The sequence below is a fragment of the Rhinocladiella mackenziei genome, assembly GCF_000835555.1.
Source record: "Rhinocladiella mackenziei CBS 650.93 unplaced genomic scaffold supercont1.11, whole genome shotgun sequence".
NCBI lineage: Eukaryota > Fungi > Ascomycota > Eurotiomycetes > Chaetothyriales > Herpotrichiellaceae > Rhinocladiella > Rhinocladiella mackenziei.
Genome location: NW_013550594.1, coordinates 396,319 through 415,010, shown reverse-complemented (window position 1 = coordinate 415,010; position 18,692 = coordinate 396,319). Strand labels below are relative to the sequence as shown.

The following is an 18,692-nucleotide window of genomic DNA, read 5'->3' as shown; positions in this document are numbered from 1 at the left end:
AAACGTCGAACTGTCGCGGCGTCATTGACGAATCCGGCGATCGCGCTAACTGCCTGGGGAATTACCAAAATGAGCGAAATGAGCTCCAAAACGCATTTGGTGCTGACGAACAATGGACCGGAGAATTAGGTTATGAGCATGACCAACACTGAATGATGCAGTTTCCTCCCGGTGACCTATTTTGCACTCTTGACAAAAATCGTCAAAGAAATGGCTTCTGTTGCCGTTCAGGAGTCGCCCAATGCGGGCAGGGTGGTCACTACGAACGACCAACATCATCCTCTTGACCCTCTGGAAGCGCAAATTTTCTGCAAAGCAGTTGGCATGAATCCTAATGCCACGCATGAATTTGAAATCCCTGACATAAATTTCTTGCAGGTACGGCTCTCAGGAGCCGATCAAACCCCTGAAAGATAGCTTGCAACTGATTCACAATGCGTTACAGGAGATAGCAAGGCTTCCTGTCAATTTCACAAAAATCCCAAATGGAACGGATGTGCGATTGATGCGACGTTGGATTGATGAGGTTTTCCTGCGAGGGCCCCTTGCAGAATACAGGGCTAGAATCAATATCAAACGCCGACGGCCCATAACAAAAGTCGATGTACAAGATGTCTCAGTACTCTGTTCGGGCACTAGCCGAGAGAGTTTCGGCATACGCGTGTACAATCCTCGTCTTGTAGAAAGGGAATCAAAGATACATTCAAGGCCTGCCGTCTTGATGTTCCACGGGGGCGGTTGGATTCACGGGAATCCCTTGGGCGATGAAAGTTGGTGCCTTCTTGGTCTCGGTGTTCCGCTCCTTCTAACCGAATGCGCAGACATTTCGACGATATTCGCGTCCGAACTCTGTGCCGTGGTGTTCAGCGTCGACTACAGACTGGCCCCGGAATATCCTTTTCCAGCTCCCTTGGATGATTGCTGTCAGGCGTTAGAATGGGTAAATATACTTCGCATACGGGGATACCGAATTGGTTTGACAGTTAGTGACATTGGCCCAGGTGATTCAAAAGGCGCCAGATTACGGGATCGACACTGACCGAATAGCTCTGTGGGGCGCTTCGGCGGGAGGAAACCTTGCGGCTGCTGTTGCTCTAAAACTGTCACAAACGCGGCCCTTGACAGAAGATCGTCCCTTGCGATTGGTGAGCCTCGTTGTACCTGTTACTGCCCATCCGAAAGCACAAGCGCTGTTTGAGGAACAACGGGTCGTTAAGAAGAGCCAGAGCGAGGAAGCCATTACTGGTATATCGCCAGCACCAGAGGCTACTGTCAAAGAGTTCGAGAAGCTGTACGGTAAGTAAGTTCCTAGCTAAGTACGTTCGAAGAGTCGTCCTGATCCACTTCAGAACTGTATACCGCGAACTCGTCCGATATCTGTCATCCTCTCATTTCTCCTCTAATGGCGCATCCCAATCCGCAGCACCCCGCGACACATATTACTGTTGCCGCGTGCGACTACCTGATGGCCCAAGGCCTCGCATACGCACAACTTCTCCGATCGTTTGGTGTTGAAGTCACCGAAGATATTCTCCCTGGTGTACCGCACGGGTTTACCTTTGCGGTGAATGCAGAGGTCACAAAGGCATGGCTAGAAAGGCAGGTGGATCTGTTCGCCGCAGTGTTCGAGAGTCGTTCTGCGTGACTGACCACAGGGCCCCGAAGGCCAAGGCGCAAGCCATCTGAGGTAGCCTCTTTAGGATAGATCGAGCAGCCAGTCAATGTTTCCAGGGTTCAAGTCTTCGAGTTGCTCTTCTTCCATGAGTCCAATTGTTGGGGGTATTTCTTCTCGCGTTGAAGACTCCCCGGTCGTGGTGAAAGCATGCAAGATCTTTGCGCTTTGAGAGTCACCATCTTCAGCAGGGACAGTAGCGCATACTCGAGAGTCTCGGTCCCCATTTTCGTTGTCCCACAGCGGCGGAATCGGAGAAGGTCCTGTCGGCGCCAGAGACATGCTGACATGTACGAGCGCATGTGCAAAATTTCTCTCGTAGTCTTCCTTGAGCACGGCACCCACGAGGCCACCAAGAACATATCGACATTTGCCATGACCGACCAACGTGAAGATATTTTGAACCAGCGCAGACAGTTTGCCCAAGCCCACAATGCGCAGCTCACCTTCTTCGAGCAAGCAAATCCATGCCATAGCCGCCATACCCAGTTGTTCAACTTGTGTCTCATTTAGTTTTGGGCCACTCATCCCATTTCTGAGACTCCCCGCTAGCTTGGACGAAAGTTGCCACTGTCGAGTGATGACAACATCAGCAGCCTGAATCCGGGAATATCGATGTCGTTGGAATACTGCCCCGAAGAGCGCCCGGATATCAGCCTCCGACTCAATGTCCGTCATCTGCAATGCGTCTGCGTCATCTGCGAGGTGTATTTGAGTGAGACGTCTGAGCAAGTCCGTTGCCACTCTATCGATTTCCGCATTGTGCTCGGTCTTGTCCGATACTGTCGGTCGTTCGTCCAGGATCATCAATGGTCTGCGGGCTCTACGCTTCATCCTTTTTCCACCATATATCGCAAGTGAAGCAGCCTCCGTATTAAACAAAACTTGTTCGATTTGCCGCTTTCGACGCTCCTCCTCTTCACCGACAAGTTCCACCGCGTCCAGAAGAGAGAATGCTTCATCCAGATACATGAACGCACGAGTGTGTTTTTCCAGCACATTATATGCCGTGAACAGGAACAGCGAAACCACTGCTGCATCGAGTGTTGGCGGTTCAGCAAATTCATAGCAAAGACGAGATCTCTCAACTTGGTGTATGAGATCAAAGAGAGGTGTGCTCTGTTTCAAGCCCATCCGGAATTCACTCGCAGTATTCAACATTCGGATCGAGAGAAGTAAGGTACGAAAATCTGGATTAGAAGTCCAGATAGGTTCCGTGATGAGGCGGGAAAGTAGACGCTGGTATGACAAGACAGGTAACACAAAGTACATTGTGTCAAAAAACTGCTGCACGCTATCCCAGATCTCGCTTCCCCCCCATGACCCACTACTTGAGGTCATTCCCTCTGTTGGCGATAGCAACTCACTAGTGGGCGACAATCGATCATTTAACACAAATGGAAAGTTATCTGAAACGTTTTCATGTCCTGATGCGGGTCTTTCGTAACCTGCAACGAATGCAAAATCACCCTCGGGAGTTTGCCAGTAGTTCATGGTTTCGGGATAAGACAAGCTATTTTCCTGGGGCAAGCTCGTAGCCGAAGCCAGACGAGTATCACCTGGCTCCAAGATATCGTGAATCTGTTCATCAAAATGTTCCGGGAATAGGACCTGGCCTCCAGGACCTGGAATGACGTCAAAGGCTTCCGAGGCTTCGGAAAGGTCAGCAGAGGGCTTGGAACAATTAGCTGGTGCACGCCGTAGTCCTGAGACAGGTGCGGAGTAAAAATTGACCAGCCTCTCTGCGTATGGCAAATCTGCCTCTAGAGCCTCACTATGTCGTCGCTTAGTGAATGGTACGTCTCGTAGGTGGCACCGATCCTCGTGCTTACACTTTCCGACGTCGACCACGCTTAGGGCGCCTTTCGTTGTACTTGCATTTCGAACCTCGGCGGCGACATGAATCACAAGGGTCATCAGCGTTTGCTGAATTGATTGTCACATTTCGACACTGCAAGTAGAGGTTAAGACAAGATAATGAACAAGAAAAAGTAGGCGAGCCTACCTTGATTTTGAGCCGTCGACAACTATCACATGCCCGGAGTCGATTCAGTAGGGTAGGATCTGAGGACGATGAGAGGTCAGACACAGAGAAGGCGCTATACATTGGGTGCTGAGGAAATAGAATAGAAGGATATCCGATTTGCAGCCACCATGGTCAAACCGAGCCGGCTGGGAGACATAGTTGTTATTTAAGGACCATGGAGGGGCTCAACATGATAATTTCTCGGCAATAGGCTAGCAAGGGCGGGGTTACACGCTAACTTGCCAATACCTTTGGCCGTTAAACGCATTGTCCAAGGGACCGTCAGACTATATACTTTCGAAACGCGTACAAAAGCGTACAACGCTTCCGAGGGTCTTTACAAGCCTTGGCGTCGCTACATGTCACAAGTGTGCGCAGCTGGATCATGGGCGGTGCAAATGAGATGTATTGAATGTCCTGCCTCTTTGGCAACTGGTCCTGCTAGATTACCAATTATAAATACATGCTTGGTTGGCCCCTTTTTCTTCTCCTATATCCTGCATAGGGATGACAACCCTTTTCCCAGTAAGGGCCACTGCTCGTTGTTCGACAGATCAGTATGCAGGGTTACCCTAAGCTCGCTCAAAAGCATGTGTTGAACTTCGTGGATTGAAAGAGTGCTCTGGCTCTCCTCATGAATGGAGGATAGAGCCCATCTATATATCTATCTAACGAGCGTACGTCACCATTGCTGCCTGTCAATGGTGATATAGGCTATTGAGCGAGTGTTGCAATATATCCTAGTCTGTTGCAAATGATTGGCTAGTATTTGCTCAGCGCTATCGTCCAACAGCATGCTTACGGTCACGGGCCCTTTGGTGTTAACTTTCACGAAGTAAGCATTGACTCTCGTTTTTAACACTTGAGATTTAAATTTTCTTCAGATTCGCATGTTACTCAGGCTAATACCTGCACTTGGAAGTGACGGAACAGTCTGCGGCATAATCGCTATGAACGACACCGGCTCAGAGGCACTGACGCTCCTTCCCTTGGGTGGAATATTCAAGGATATCGAGGCTGGCTTCAGCATTTGCTCTGACCTTCACGGTATCCGACTTTCTCATGGCATTGTATGCTGGAGATCAACACGATTTAATTTGAGAGATACCGAAGCGAATACATGAAGCCGGAATGAACGTTACTCATTTTGTACCAGCCTATACGCAACTTCCCCTCGAGGTCATTCCGGCAGTACGCTACGACCTGTTACGTCGAAGCGCTGCGATGCAGCTGTCTTAGGACCAGCAAATATACGGTCTGTTGTTTCCTGTGTACTCTGGCATGAAGGATGAGAAGTCTGACTCATTGAATTGCAGTGTCATCGTAGTACAGGCGAAGAACAAGAATGATGCCACAACACCTCGAGAGATCTTTCAAGAGGAATTTGTTAATCCAAGGCCGAAGACGTCGAATTCGGACATATCGAAGGAGTTGATTTTGGATAAATCGAAGGCGAGGAGTTCTGAGCACAATCCGATGAAATTTCTATGTAATCAAATGGCGAACCCTATCCTGTTCCTCTTCGGCCTGGGTGTGGTCAGAAGCAACCAGGCTTCCGGCAGATAAGTTTGGTTAGCGCATACATTCTCTTCATGCCGCTATAATAACCTCTTCGACGCCTCTTGTCTTGCACTTCGCTAAGACAGATACAATCAATCTTCTCTCCCATGTTGTCCAAGAGAGAGGAAGTTGCAGAGGCCCTGCACATCCAGGCATATTCCTGCAGATCTATCTCACAGTCGAGGCGTGGAGATGACAATTTGTTACAAGGGGCCGCATCCAAGAGCATCCCACCCCCGCCTCTCCATGGCAAAGTGGGCGCGTTTCATCCCACCTCCGCACTTCAAGATCTGATTCCGGCTACATGGTCACCATTGGCGGAATCCCGATTACCAATATGAAGCTTCGTAAGTCAAAAGGATAGAGTAAACGCTCGAGCGACAGTCAAACTGATTAAATTGAATAAACGACTTCCTTCCGTCACATCGAAGATTTCCACAATTTTCAAAGGGCCAACGATGGCAGGCTTGTACTTTTTTCTAGCTCTCATAGCTCTTTTGGTGGGCCTCCAGCGTCTACTATCGATAGGGCAGAGACCAAAAGCCTACCCACCGGGACCACCTACGTTGCCAATTCTGGGAAATCTTCATCTGGTACGGCCACCTTTCGCCGTTAGGAAATGCATATCAACTGATTGAAATTTGCTTCAACTAGATGCCAAAAAGGGACGCTCACCTACAGTTCGAGAAATGGGCACGAGAATATGGCCCGGTCTACAGCCTGATACTTGGTACCAAGGTGTTGATTGTACTATCCAGCGACGAGGCCGTGAAGGAACTTCTTGATCGGAGGAGTGGGATTTACTCGGACAGACAAGATATGTACATCGGCCAAACCTTGTGCAGTGGAGATCTGAGGCTTCTTATGATGGTAAGGCTGAATGTGCCTTCTTCATGATTTTTTGATGCTAACTGTTTGGTCAAGAGATATGGTCCTACATGGAGAGGGGTGAGTCGTAGGAAAACCCGTACAGGAATCCTGTTTTACTAACTCGGGGCTATCGTTTCAGTTCCGCAAGATGATTCATGGACTTCTCAATGTCAATACATCAAAATCGTACATCCCATATCAAATGCTCGAGAACAAACAGATGTTGTACCAACTTCTGGAGCAGCCCGGTGACTTTCTCAAGCATATCCGGAGGTATTCAAATGCCTTGACGACCACTATGGTCTTTGGCTGGAGGACGCCTACATACGAGGATGCGAACATGAAGCAACTCTTCGACGGATTCTCTGAGTTTGCGGAGATTAATCAGACAGGGACGGCCGCGTTGATCGATTTCTACCCTCTCCTGCGGAAGATGCCTGACTTTCTGCTTCCGGCACAGAAGAAGGCGAAAACACTCCACAAACACGAAAAAGCGTTGTACCTCAAACACTGGCTAAATGCGAAGGCTGACATTGAGAGCGGGAACATCAAGCCGTGCTTCTGCGTGGGTATGGCCGAAGCTCAGAAGGCAGAAGGCTTCAGCGACGACCAAGCCGCATATATTTCCGGCACACTTCTCGAAGCTGGCTCAGACACAACCTCGAGTACGCTATATGCGTTCGTGCAAGCCATGCTGCTATATCCAAACGCGCAGAAGAAGGTCCAGGCAGACATCGACAACGCGGTCGGCGACCGGCTGCCGACCATGGATGACGAATCTAATCTGCAGTCCGTCCGTGCCTGTATCAAAGAGACGCTTCGTTGGATGCCGACCACCATTCTGGGAGCGGTGCCACATGCAGTGACTAAAGATGATGAGTACATGGGCTACCTGATCCCTAAGGGCGCCGGGGTGATGAATAATGTCTGGGCAATTCATATGGATCCGAAACGTCATCCCAATCCCCGCACCTTCGACCCGGAGCGCTACATCCACGACACACAAAGTCTTTTCGACTCGGCTACAAACGCCGATGCCACTAAGCGAGGCGTGTTCACCTTCGGCGCCGGCCGACGCATCTGTCCTGGCATGCACGTCGCGGAGCGCAGCTTGCTCCTTGGGGTGTCCCGCATCCTGTGGGCGTTCAACATCAAGCCAATTGTAGATGAGAAAGGCAATAAGTTCCTCCCGGATCAGGAAAAGCTTACACAAGGGTTTGTATGTATGCCGGAGGAGTTCCAGGCAAAAATAACTCCCAGGTCGCCAGATAGGGCGGCACTGGTCAGGAGAGAGTGGTACGAAGCTGAGAAAGAATATCTGGATGCGCAGACCAAGCAATGGTTGAGTCAGCCTCATATTTAAGCTCGGACAGGCTCTAGTCCAGATTTTACCCTGGGATGCTCGAGCAGAGTATGATACCTTCTTCTCCATGGGAAAAGGGGTAGTGCTACTGCTGTTGATTAGAAGTTATAACGTGAAACCGCCGGCACATTTGATTCCCAGCATCACGACGGTCGTCACAAAGGACCTCGATCAATAGCTGGCCGGACCAGGAGTTCCGCGATAGTTCATGAAACAGGAGGTAGTAATGAGGCCAACGGCCTTGACAAGCATACAGGGACCTACGTTGTCCGTTCAGTTGACAGAAAGACAGAGCGTTTATCGCGCCACAAGCCCCGCTACGTGCGTTGAACCGACTAACTTGCTGTACGAGGAGAGGGCTAACCATGAGGCCTCGAGTCGCAGAGTAAATGCGGGCTCGAGTGCTAAGACATGTGATAGTACTATTGTACAGGCGAATTGTGACACCGTTCAACACATCTCAGATTGCACCTCCGTTTGACACAAACTATTCCGTTCCCCTGATCGGCGCACCAGCAATCCTGTGAGTTATTCTTTTAGAGGTGGTGACGGTGGCGATGCTGCTGGCAGTATAGTGCAGTTCATGAGTGTCTGCGTTTGAACTCTCTCCACCGACCACGGGATCATAGGGCTACAGAATTCGGGGGAAAGGAGGAGGACAGGAAACGATTGGGCCCTTGCCATTGTTGTACATGTTGATCTAGCCATGGGTGCACATATATTGGACCTCTTAAGCAACCAATTAGCTTGACCAGGGGAATAGCCTGATCGCTACATTATAAGTCGCCCAAAATTGCAGGTCAATCATTACGCCTGTTTATTACGAAGGTGTTCAACTACCGATCCCGACTGCCGTTGTCTGGTGAAAACATGTTCCGATGGTAGGGGATCGTGGAAAGTGGAAAGGAAAATTGGAGGCGGGGGTGGGATAACACCTCCGGAAGTGAGGACGCTAATGAGATACAGTGGGCACATCAGCGAGCATTGCATATCTCCAAGCGTGCCGGATTATTACAACCAAAGGAGCTCTCCCTTCCCCTACATACCTCTTACTCCTATCTTCGGAGCCCTCTGCGCCATAAGACTCGCCATGACCCGATCACAAGCACTCGTTCTACAGGGGGGTGACCATGAGTTTGCCAACGTTACGGTCGATCTAAAACTTCTTCAATCTCGAGAAGTTCTCGTCCGTCTCAAAGCAACTGGCTTATGCCACACCGACATCGCGATCCAGCAGGGCAAAATTCCAGTGCCGTTCCCCGTTGTAGTCGGGCACGAAGGAGCCGGTATAGTCGAACAGATTGGGAGCGACGTCAAGTCTGTGCAAGTGGGTGATCATGTCCTTCTTTCCTACTCCTACTGCGGGAAATGCCATACATGCCAGCAGAGAAGACCATTTGCATGTGAGCAGATGCTAAGCCGAAACTTTGGGTGCGCAAGACCTGACGGCTCATGTCCTATGCTATGGCTTGGAAAAGAAACACACGGATGCTTCTTCGGACAATCCTCATTCGCGAATCCCGCATTAGTTCAGGAGGCGTCGTGTATCCCTGTGGACAAGTCGTTGCCACTCGAGCTTTTGGCGCCACTAGGCTGCGGGATCCAGACCGGTGCCGGGGCGATTTTCAATGTGGTCAAACCGCTCGAGAAGAACGTTAGATCGCTTGTCATATTTGGCATCGGTGGTGTGGGAATTGCTTCCCTTATGGCAGCTAAATACCTGTCAAGCAAAGCGTCGGGCATATTAGATGTCATAATTGCAGCGGACCGTGATGAGAATCGCCTCACTTTGGCGAAAACAACTTGGTGCTACTCACACCGTCAATACCATAAATACAGATTACCTCAAGACGATTGCCCAAATATGTGGGGGTTCCGGCGTTGACGCAGTCATCGACTGCACAGGTTCGGTCCAAGTCATCAATGACATGATTGTGGCACTTGCACCCTGCGGCACAGCCGTGACAGTAGGCGCACCTCCGGCAACGGCGAGAATGTCTATTGAGGTTTTCCCTTTCATTAATGCGTGCAAGACATACCGGGGTACACATGCAGGCGATGGCGTTGCCAAAACGGTGAGCTTTGAATCACAAAAGTGCGATGCGAGTCCGCTTGGCTAATCGAACATAGTTCTTACCTTTTCTGGCAAAATTACACCAACAAGGCGACTTTCCAATTGACGTCTTGCAGAAGCAGTACAAGGCTAGTGATATCAACATAGCCGTGAAGGATATGAGAGAGGGAAAAGTCGTCAAACCTGTGCTAATCTGGGATTAACGCGAGCTGCAAGCCCGACGTGTACCTCGGCCTTGCGGGTGGGGTTTTCGGGTCTTTCGGCGAGGCGGGTGCCTATGCGAATGGTTAGGGTTCCACTTTTCCGGATGCGCATACCTTGCCTCTTTTTGGTCGGGTACAAAATTATTTCGATTAAATTACGTAATAATGCGGTACCGATTCGCATATTGCGCCATTTATGCCGGGTCAAGAACGTATCGAGGCCATAAGATACCATCTCAATATTTAGTCTGACAACCTAACCTTGACCAAAACTTCCCCATGTTTCTGGGGAGGTTTCGACTACCGGCATCAAATCCCGGGGAGGTGCTAACGGGTACATAACCGCCGCATTAGATTACTCGTGATCTGGGGTTGAAATAATGTATGCGTGAAAACCTTCCTGCTGCATATTGTCGTCCTACTCAAATTGCTCTCTATACTCTAACAGTACTGCACCATCGTTGGCGAATGGAACAATCTTGATGGCCGACCATTTCAGCTTTAATGTGTGTGCCACTTGTTCGAAATCTTACAAGCGGCCCGAACATTTGCGTCGTCATCAACTCTCGCACGGAAGCGAACGCCCTTATCAGTGTGCGCTTTGTGGAAAGACATTTCAGCGATCTGATGTGCTGAAGAGACACCTCAGGACATGCGATAATGTTGCTGGCTTCACATCACAGCGATTAGAGCCTATCCCTAAGAGGGTTGCTTTGTCGAACCCCAACTCACCGCGAGACATAGGGCTCACCTTGTCCGGTCCTCATGAGGTCCAGTCTCAGCTTCAGACACGCGACAGTCAAGAGCTATGGCTTGAAAACACCTCTTCTGACTCTTTCGGACATATGAATGGATGGATATCGTGCGGTCTGTCAGATAACGGCCTTGATGGGCCATTCGATGATTGCCAGGAATTCTTGAATTTGAATCCGGGAACTCAAACGCCTCGGACGGCCTGGGATGGCACAGACGAGGGCACGGGATTTTTGTCCTTCCTGGACACTTTTACAAGCAAGACCGGTTTAGTGGCTTCGTTTGACTGTGGAACGATAGAGCATCGGCGGCGCGTCAATGCCTTCAGCCCCCCAGCCGCGACAGGATGTGGTCCGGCTAGGTCTTCTCCTTCGTCATTGAGACCGGCGGATTCGTTTAACACATCTGGAGATGATGCACCCTATAGCGAAGGAAGTGAGACGACTCTTAGTCGGTGGCTCTCCGATCCTCTGTCGTTCAAATCTCACGAAATAGTCGCTTGCATTGGCGATACCGTCTTTCACAAGCCACGGAAGAGTTGCACCACTTTACCATGGTCGCCTACAGTACAGGAAACATGTGCCCGATTCTTCTCTCCGACAAATATACGACGATATATTCAACTCTATTGGGCGATCTGGCATCCAAACGTGAATATCGTGCATATGCCAACATTCGATCCTGCCTCGACAAAGCCGGAGCTCCTTGCCGCAATGACCCTCATAGGAGCGTGCGTTTCACCTGATCGGACCGACATTGAGAACGCGAAACGCTGGTTTAACTGTGTGGAGGAAATGGTGTTCGACGACGCGGATTTCTGCAACGACGCACCTAATCCCGTCTGCCGAGACACGGGAGAAGTCCAATGGCGCCGAGAGAAGCTAAGAGCTCTCCAGGCATCTTATATAGTGTGTCTCTATCAGAACTGGGAAGGAACGAATTCCAGCAAGCGTAGAATTCGGCGTCATCGCTTCAGCATGGTCATTGCAGCCGCCAGAGACATTGGAATTCACAACGCCAGACACCCAATTTACGGTCAAATGGACTTTTGCGACTTTTCGTTCAGCAATTTTGCAACTATTGAGGAGTTAATCCGTGTCTTTACATGGATCTTTCTTCTCGACACTGCTTTCGTGATATTTAACAACCTTCCGCCACGAATGGTGATCAGGGAAATGACCATGAACACGGCGTGTTCCGAAGCATGTTTCCAAGCTTTGACAGCGGAAGAATGCTTCGAAACTCTCCAGCAAGAGCAGAGGAATGACGCGCTGCGGCTAAGAGTATCAAATGATTTCACTTCGGCCTTCGACCTGTTGTATCGAACAGACTTAGATGATATTCTAACCTGTGCGCTTGCTGACCTCGGACCTCTCAACCTTTTCGCAATGAGCTCCGCCCTGCACTCTCTCATATTTCACTACCAAAGCTCCTTCAGCTGCCAGGGTTCTCTAGACTCGATTCAAAACGCTCTTAGGGCCTGGAAAAAGGTGTGGCATGTCTACACGACACATTTCTCTCAAGATTCCCGCCATTCGACTGTAAAGTGCAGTATGGACCTTCTCACGCCGGATCATATGTGGAGGCGCGTCGGCTTCATGCGTCACGCGAACGAGTACTGGCATCTTGCCAATCTTATTGTAGAACGTCTTTCAGCGCCACTTACCGAGGACACGGATATCATGGACGCGGCAGGAGAAGCGCAGAGCTCCTTTAGCATATCGGGCAACGGACCCATTAGTCCTTTACTCCAAAAGTATGACGAGACGAGTATGCAGCAAGTAAATATACTAATCTCGGACTTTCGAAAAGTTCGAATAAATTAGTTCTCACGGCCGATTGACTGCTGTAGGCTACGGTCAATGCTCAGAGCCCGACGTGACCAAATTTTATGCACATATTCGTACTGCCATCTACTGCCTGCAGTCAGATTTTGGATCCTATTCACATATTATGCGGTAGAATAATCGAAAACTACTGTTAACCTTCTTGTGCTTAATGAATTGAAAGAGTGCCCTATATTTTTCCACAGATGGCACTACCAAAGCGCCTTCTATATAGGTGATTGAATACTCCCATTCATGCCCCTATCCTGCATCCCTATTCACACCCCATATTAGTCCCGACAAGACTAATCTCACCGAATGAGGCAGCTTGGCGCCGACAAAATAGGTCAACAGCTACTTTGTAACACGAACCAGCATTCTGCGTCTGGATGTCGCAATGCTCAGCTGCATTCTAAAAATCGTTGTAATCAAATTGTGGCCGACTAAATCCTCGTAGGCTGGGTGTACATTGATTGGTGTTGAGTGTTCTGTCTGTTTGGCAACTGGTCCTGCCAGACTGCCAGTATATATACACATTTGGTTGACCAGTGATATTCCAGCATTTAGAGAATCGCTCCGTACTCTGCAGGTGGAAGCCCATGAGAATTCCGAGTTGAACGAGCTCGATTCCGACGTCATTATCAAGGATATCCAACAGATCGATCTCTTGTGTCGGGGAGAAATAAGAATCCGCTCGCGCCGTGTGCATTCTGTGAGCATCAGATCCGAATAGTAATGCCAAGTCAAGGACGAGATAGACCATGGAAAGAATAAGTCTTACCACGGCTCTTCTGCCTGCATAGTCCAGAGCAGCGGATCGCTTGGACGTTGGAGGGGGTTCTTCTTCATCTTGCTCTGGACGGGACAATGAACCTGAAGCGCCCGAGATGCTGTTTGGGGGTTTTGCTGGTTCTTTGGTATCTCCGACTGACGAATGACGCATGCTAACCACCCCTTTACTCAGCTGGCCAGTGTTGTGGATGATATCTTGCAACCTTTCAATCTGTTCGTATTGCTCCTTGAGTTGGCGCGCGAGGGTGCCAGAACTATTGCCGTTAGGACCCGCCGACATGCGCTCAATCGTCTTCTCAAGGTAATCCACATAAGCCTTTGCCCGCACACGACTGAGTTTCTGTGCTTTCCGATCAATCACCCTCTTGCGCTCGAGCCAAAGAGAAGTCCGATTATCCATGTCATCAGACGGTGAATGGTGTCCAGAGTCTTGCGGCGTACAAGGGAACTCCATTGAAAGTGTGAAAGAAATGTTTAATGTACTGAAGTCTGAGGTCGCGGGCAAGGTGACCTACGGACCTTCTAATTCGCGGCTTTCCTTTGACCCCGGGGCCCCGGCCACTGGGGAAAGGATCACCAGGAGTTACGGAGAGCACAAGCTGTGTGCCTACCGTGGTGTGTTGACTATTGAGTCTCACTATCAAGGAATGCCAAGGAACAGAAGGGTAAGCATGATTCAATAGGAAATGGACGTGATTGACAGTCCAATATGATATCGACTCGATCGCATGAGAGCAAGTTGTAAACCTAGTCTTGGCAAGGGCCGCCCTGGCACTCACCAGCGTCCAGCAGCCCCAGTAACCGCTGAATAGTTCTCCTTGAAGTTGTTGATCGGACGCCGCCTTCATTCGGGGCAAATCTACTTGTCAATTGAGTTCAATACTATCCATGCTTGACAGTGCTTAACTAAGTCTATTCGTCCCCCAACCGGAGCCTCTGAACAGTGCCTTTGCGGCCTACCGGGCTGGCGAGGCTCCCCGTCAGCCTCGTCTCGACACCTCGGTACCCACTCGTCTCCGGACATTGTCGATTGAAGGCCCACAATCAATCAGGTTAGCGATCTGCTGAGAGGGGGCCCCGGGAACATCTAGAGCTACGGAGTACACGCCACAGCATACCCTCGTTCGTGTCGTTTTGTTTTTTCCGGCTTTCTATTTTGCCGCTGAATCCTGACTTTCTCTAAGTGGTGGACCAGGGTTGAGCCATGATGCCTTGTGAGCAACAAGTAGTCGACCTCAATACGAGGGGCCAAGTCCTCCGTAAGAAGACGCGCATTGCTGGCATGCAGACACAAATGATGCTCACGTCCAGCTCGATTAAGCTCCAAATTGTGACGGGTAGTAAGCCCCCTATGGAGATGGGTTAGAGTCGGGGAGAAAAAGTGGTTGATTCTGTTAATACTAAGACTTACAGGATAAGTTCTGCTGTCTTCCGAACGAGACTAATGACTGAAGCCGAAGAATGCTGACGATAGTGACGCTAAATTCGAGGAGAAAGAATCCCACATCAGACCTCACTCCCTCGGCTCGGTCTTGGACAAGACGGCGAGACTTACAACGCCCCGACTCCAAACATGGAGAGAATTTGCAGCTTTTGCTTTTTGGTCATTGCGAGGTTCTTGATCGCAGGTAGAGGCATAACCAAGATGACAATGTCCAAAGTGATGTTGATGGCTGCGCCAGCCCATACAGTAGCATTGACATTGATGCACCAACCTTTGCCAGGGCTGCGCCATTTTCGCCAAAAGTACGATACCGGGGTGCACTGTAAGGCTGTGACAGATTCAAATGCCAACGGATATAGCACACATAGCGCCATCAATGCATATGCACCTCGTTGAACGTATTGTTGCGGAAAGAGTCTCACATAGAAGGCGAGCACGGCGAATTTCGTCAGCTGCTGGACTGCAATGTATATGAGCTCGCTCGTGTAGAAAAACTGTTCCGCAGAATCGTGAGCCGACTCGAAATCAAGGGGGGAACAGGGATTGAGCCAAGATTACTTTTAAAGGGTCATCAATCTGCCGTGGCGGGATCGTCCAGATGTCTCTTCCTACAGCTAGGTGTATGGCTGCAAAGTGAATAATGTGCTGGCCAGCCGAGATCAAAAAGATAAACCACTCACATGCTAGATCTATTATTGAAACAGCCGTCGCGCCGACCTGGAGACCTTCAGCTTTGTCTCGAAGAGATTCCTTCGAGTTTGGGGTGCGCGCACCATGACAATCAAGATGATATAGTCGTCGACGACAAAGCCTGTGGTGAATCGGACGCAAACTCGAATAATAGAGAGGAAACTCGCCAGGGCCAGGAACACCGCAGTCACTACAAGGTTAAGCCGAGACCGGTCTCGAGGCCTGACACCATAAGCCATTTGAGTCATGTTTGTGATATCTGAAACATTTGTCAAAATCTCCAATGTGGGAAAAAAAGAAACTATCTCTGAGACCCGGATTGAGAGGAGAGGGAGGCGAGGGAAGATGGGAAATTGGGAAATGTGCGTAGACGGTAGTACATACTCAATACTTCGATCACGGTACAATGGGCTTCTTAGCATGTGGCAAGACTTTTCCCGAATGCTTCATCTCTGCACCGGCATGAAATGTTTGATAGGCCACATTCTGATCCTGGGAGAACCGCCTCCACGCACGGCACCTAAATTTCAATGAAGTTGTCAGTAAAGTCGCCCGGGGACAGATCAAATAGAAGATAAGAAATGGAGTGCATCTTTGGGTAAAAAAAATAAACCAATGTGATATACCGCGCAAGGGGGCAGGAGGGGGGACAACTCTGAGGCAGAGAGCTGGCCTGATTGATAAGACCAAGACCAGATAGCGATATAAACGTATCGAAAATTTGCATGGCTGCTTGTTCAATTCAAGAGGAAAGAAATGAATTTCTCCCTGTTCGAACTCTGGATCAATTGTGGTCAATTTGAAAGCCAAATGGAATTCGAATCGAAGAACTGCTCATTTCATTTCTGAATCTCTATACTCTAGGGTGGACTGACAGGGTCTAAAGACATTTGTACAGCACAAAGCTCTTGATCCGGCCTCTTTCCGCATGAGTAGAGTACGACCCAAGGCTCGCTTTTCCTCATCTCCTTTACTGAGGTATTTTGATGATCCAATGAGCCTTTTGCATTTTTAAAAAAGCGGAGAGGGTAGTGACAAACGAGAATTCGGAGAAAGAGATTTCGAAGAAATAGATTTACGGGGCTGGTGGCTTACCCATAGAGCATACATACACAGGGGACCGTGGTCGTTTCAGGCACCTCAGCCGTCGATCCCTCAACGTACTTCAGAACGCACAAAGCCGGGAAATACACTATTGAAGTTCTGTGTTGTGGTGAAACCCCCGGAGGCAGACCAGATAGTATAACTCTCTGAATACCCCTTTTCGGGAGGGTCGAAATAAGTCGTTGATCTGCTTGCTGCAGCCTGCAGATTTTGGGGCTAGGAACTACCTAAGTCGTCAAATCATTCCTAGTGTATCATTCTGAGTGATTCGGCTGCTGGCTAGTCACGTGAGGAAGTTGGCTTGGCAATTGTTGCCTTGCACCGTTCCTCCTGTTACGCATTCCTTGTCTAGACTCCGCAGTCTATCATCGGCTAACCTTGTTGCAACCCTTTTGACCAAAGGCTGACTCTGCCAACTGACTTATGGCATTGAATTACGGCGCTCTACTCTTGCCCCGTGGAATAAGCCTAGGCCTGAGCTTCTGGGTCAAACAGCGCAGAGTCCGGACCTGGGAGTTCAGCTGTCTCCCGTGCGGTGATCTGAAGATAGGGTGGAGTGTGGGTGGGGTATTTTTGGGGCCTACCTACTAGTATTTCAGTCCATGATCCATGCCCATCCATCCTGTTTGTTTCACAGCATTCTGACTTATCTTGCAAGGCCCGACACCCCGTCAACAATTGAACCAATATCCTCAAAGTGGTCCACCGACGAGAAAGATGCGAATATTCGTGAAAGCCGGGAAGAAGACTTGCCTATTGACCAAGTCCCAACCTTGGACCGAGAGAAAGAACCCGATGATGGAGAGTCGAGCAACATTGAAAAGAAAGTGACGTTGTCGAAATTTGATCTGGAGAATCGCGCCGCCCACAAAGGCGACGACTCTGATGGACGGGTTGAGTGGAATTGGCGCAGCAGATGTGCTTGCTTTTTCCTCTGCACTCTCTACACTGGTAAGCACCTCATGAACCATGGTTCATCTTGTGGGCTCAGTGATAGGGTGACTCGGCTACTGACTTGACACTTGCGTGGCACAGGATCCCAAATCCTGGTTTATTTTGTAGGTGGCTCATCGAGGCCGACCTCGGCTCCAGAAACACCAGTACAGAGCTTCCAGTTGCTACGACGCTAGTCATCGCGGTAGTAGTTCCGTATACAGGCTACCTCCAAGACCTATTCGGGAAACGATACATCTGCCTGTGCGGAGCATTACTCCTCAGCATTAGCTCTGTCCTTCTAGGGAGTGCCCAGAGTTTTGGGCAGGCGGTGACCCGCATAGCCATATCCGGGGCTAGAGCAGCAATTGGCGAGCTGACGGGAATCGCTGGGTGAGTGATGAGTCCCTCTCTGTCTCGGTCCTCTCGTTGGACGAACCCATTGTCGTGGGCAAGTTGCTGAATCTAGGGATTTAACTAGAATGACCGAGGTCGTCCCTGTCAAACACAGAGGATACAGCCTTGCCGTTCTCACGGCTTATGTGGTCGCATTCAACCCCTACCTCTTTTACTGCTAACTCCTCGGTTCTCGTTCGACATGGCGATGGACTGCATGGATCACTCTGTCAGTCTGGTCCCTGGAAAGCTTGTTCGATTGTTCGGCTTCTAATGGCGGCCCTGAATTCCAGAATATACAATGGAGTCAGTGGGATTGGGCTTCTCATCTTCTACCACCCACGCAACCACGCACGTGCCGCTGAGATTTCCTACCGTGCCGTTTTGGAAAAGATTGATTATGTTGGCAGCTTCCTTTCCGTCGTTGGGGTGACTCTCTTGTAAGAACTGCCTAGTGCTCTCCTCACGACAAAGACTCGGTCAGACTGACACACTTGGGCAGCTTGGTTGCGTTGCAAGCCAGCGGGTACACCCATCCGTGGTCAAGTGCCTACGTCCTTTGCTACCTGCTGATCGGCTTCTTCTCGATTGGGGGCTGGGTTGCGTGGGAATGGAAATTTGCTCCGTACCCCATGGTACCGCGAGAAATCTTTCAAGGGCAACGGATTGTGGCGATTGCCTACGCGGCTGCATTCATGGCCGGAATGAACTTTTATTTCATCCCTCTGGCTTGGAGCGCGGTCTATCCCAACAAGCCCATGTCCATTGCCGAGAAAGGGCTTGCCCAACCGATTGCCACCACTCTGGGCTCCATTGGCTTTAATGCCGCGCTTTCAATGTTCAGGAATTACAACCGACAAGTGCTCCTCGTTGCAGCCTGCCTCATGACGGCCTTCACAGGTGCCCTAGCTGCATCGACCCCAAACAACGCGGCATTGACCGTGACCATGGTCGCTCTTGGGTCAGTTGGGGGGGGGGGGGGGGGG

At 50.0% G+C, this 18,692-nt stretch overlaps 8 protein-coding genes across 8 annotated transcripts in view; 5 read left to right on the top strand and 3 right to left on the bottom strand.

Annotated features, from left to right (window-relative positions):
* Positions 1-210: 210 nt before the first annotated feature.
* Positions 211-1,645, top strand: Z518_11155 (uncharacterized protein; the record flags this gene model as incomplete). Its single annotated transcript, XM_013411425.1, has 5 exons — positions 211-378; positions 446-770; positions 822-940; positions 1,002-1,245; positions 1,350-1,645. The coding sequence occupies 5 exons, from the start codon at positions 211-213 to the stop codon at positions 1,643-1,645; spliced, it is 1,152 nt and encodes a 383-aa protein (XP_013266879.1).
* Positions 1,646-1,696: 51 nt separating this feature from the next.
* On the bottom strand, positions 1,697-3,589 carry Z518_11154 (uncharacterized protein; the record flags this gene model as incomplete). Its single annotated transcript, XM_013411424.1, has 1 exon — positions 1,697-3,589. One exon carries the CDS (start codon positions 3,587-3,589, stop codon positions 1,697-1,699), a length of 1,893 nt encoding a protein of 630 aa, XP_013266878.1.
* Positions 3,590-5,716: 2,127 nt separating this feature from the next.
* On the top strand, positions 5,717-7,491 carry Z518_11153 (uncharacterized protein; the record flags this gene model as incomplete). Its single annotated transcript, XM_013411423.1, has 4 exons — positions 5,717-5,851; positions 5,913-6,128; positions 6,183-6,206; positions 6,268-7,491. 4 exons carry the CDS (start codon positions 5,717-5,719, stop codon positions 7,489-7,491), a joined length of 1,599 nt encoding a protein of 532 aa, XP_013266877.1.
* Positions 7,492-8,581: 1,090 nt separating this feature from the next.
* Positions 8,582-9,768, top strand: Z518_11152 (uncharacterized protein; the record flags this gene model as incomplete). The annotated part of the gene is made up of 3 exons (XM_013411422.1): positions 8,582-9,260; positions 9,331-9,566; positions 9,622-9,768. 3 exons carry the CDS (start codon positions 8,582-8,584, stop codon positions 9,766-9,768), a joined length of 1,062 nt encoding a protein of 353 aa, XP_013266876.1.
* Positions 9,769-10,250: 482 nt separating this feature from the next.
* Z518_11151 (uncharacterized protein) lies at positions 10,251-12,347 on the top strand (the record flags this gene model as incomplete). Its single annotated transcript, XM_013411421.1, has 1 exon — positions 10,251-12,347. One exon carries the CDS (start codon positions 10,251-10,253, stop codon positions 12,345-12,347), a length of 2,097 nt encoding a protein of 698 aa, XP_013266875.1.
* A 412-nt stretch (positions 12,348-12,759) lies between these two features.
* On the bottom strand, positions 12,760-13,593 carry Z518_11150 (uncharacterized protein; the record flags this gene model as incomplete). The annotated part of the gene is made up of 1 exon (XM_013411420.1): positions 12,760-13,593. The coding sequence occupies one exon, from the start codon at positions 13,591-13,593 to the stop codon at positions 12,760-12,762; it is 834 nt and encodes a 277-aa protein (XP_013266874.1).
* Positions 13,594-14,318: 725 nt separating this feature from the next.
* On the bottom strand, positions 14,319-15,521 carry Z518_11149 (uncharacterized protein; the record flags this gene model as incomplete). The annotated part of the gene is made up of 5 exons (XM_013411419.1): positions 14,319-14,488; positions 14,551-14,618; positions 14,695-15,077; positions 15,142-15,300; positions 15,357-15,521. The coding sequence occupies 5 exons, from the start codon at positions 15,519-15,521 to the stop codon at positions 14,319-14,321; spliced, it is 945 nt and encodes a 314-aa protein (XP_013266873.1).
* Positions 15,522-16,979: 1,458 nt separating this feature from the next.
* Positions 16,980-18,692, top strand: part of Z518_11148 (uncharacterized protein) — a gene marked incomplete at both ends in the record, with an annotated part of 2,738 nt that continues 1,025 nt past the window's right edge. The window contains 4 exons of the mRNA XM_013411418.1: positions 16,980-17,328; positions 17,493-17,703; positions 18,000-18,146; positions 18,209-18,671. Coding sequence (XP_013266872.1) covers positions 16,980-17,328; positions 17,493-17,703; positions 18,000-18,146; positions 18,209-18,671 — 1,170 coding nt within the window. The remainder of the gene's footprint in view (positions 17,329-17,492; positions 17,704-17,999; positions 18,147-18,208; positions 18,672-18,692) is intronic.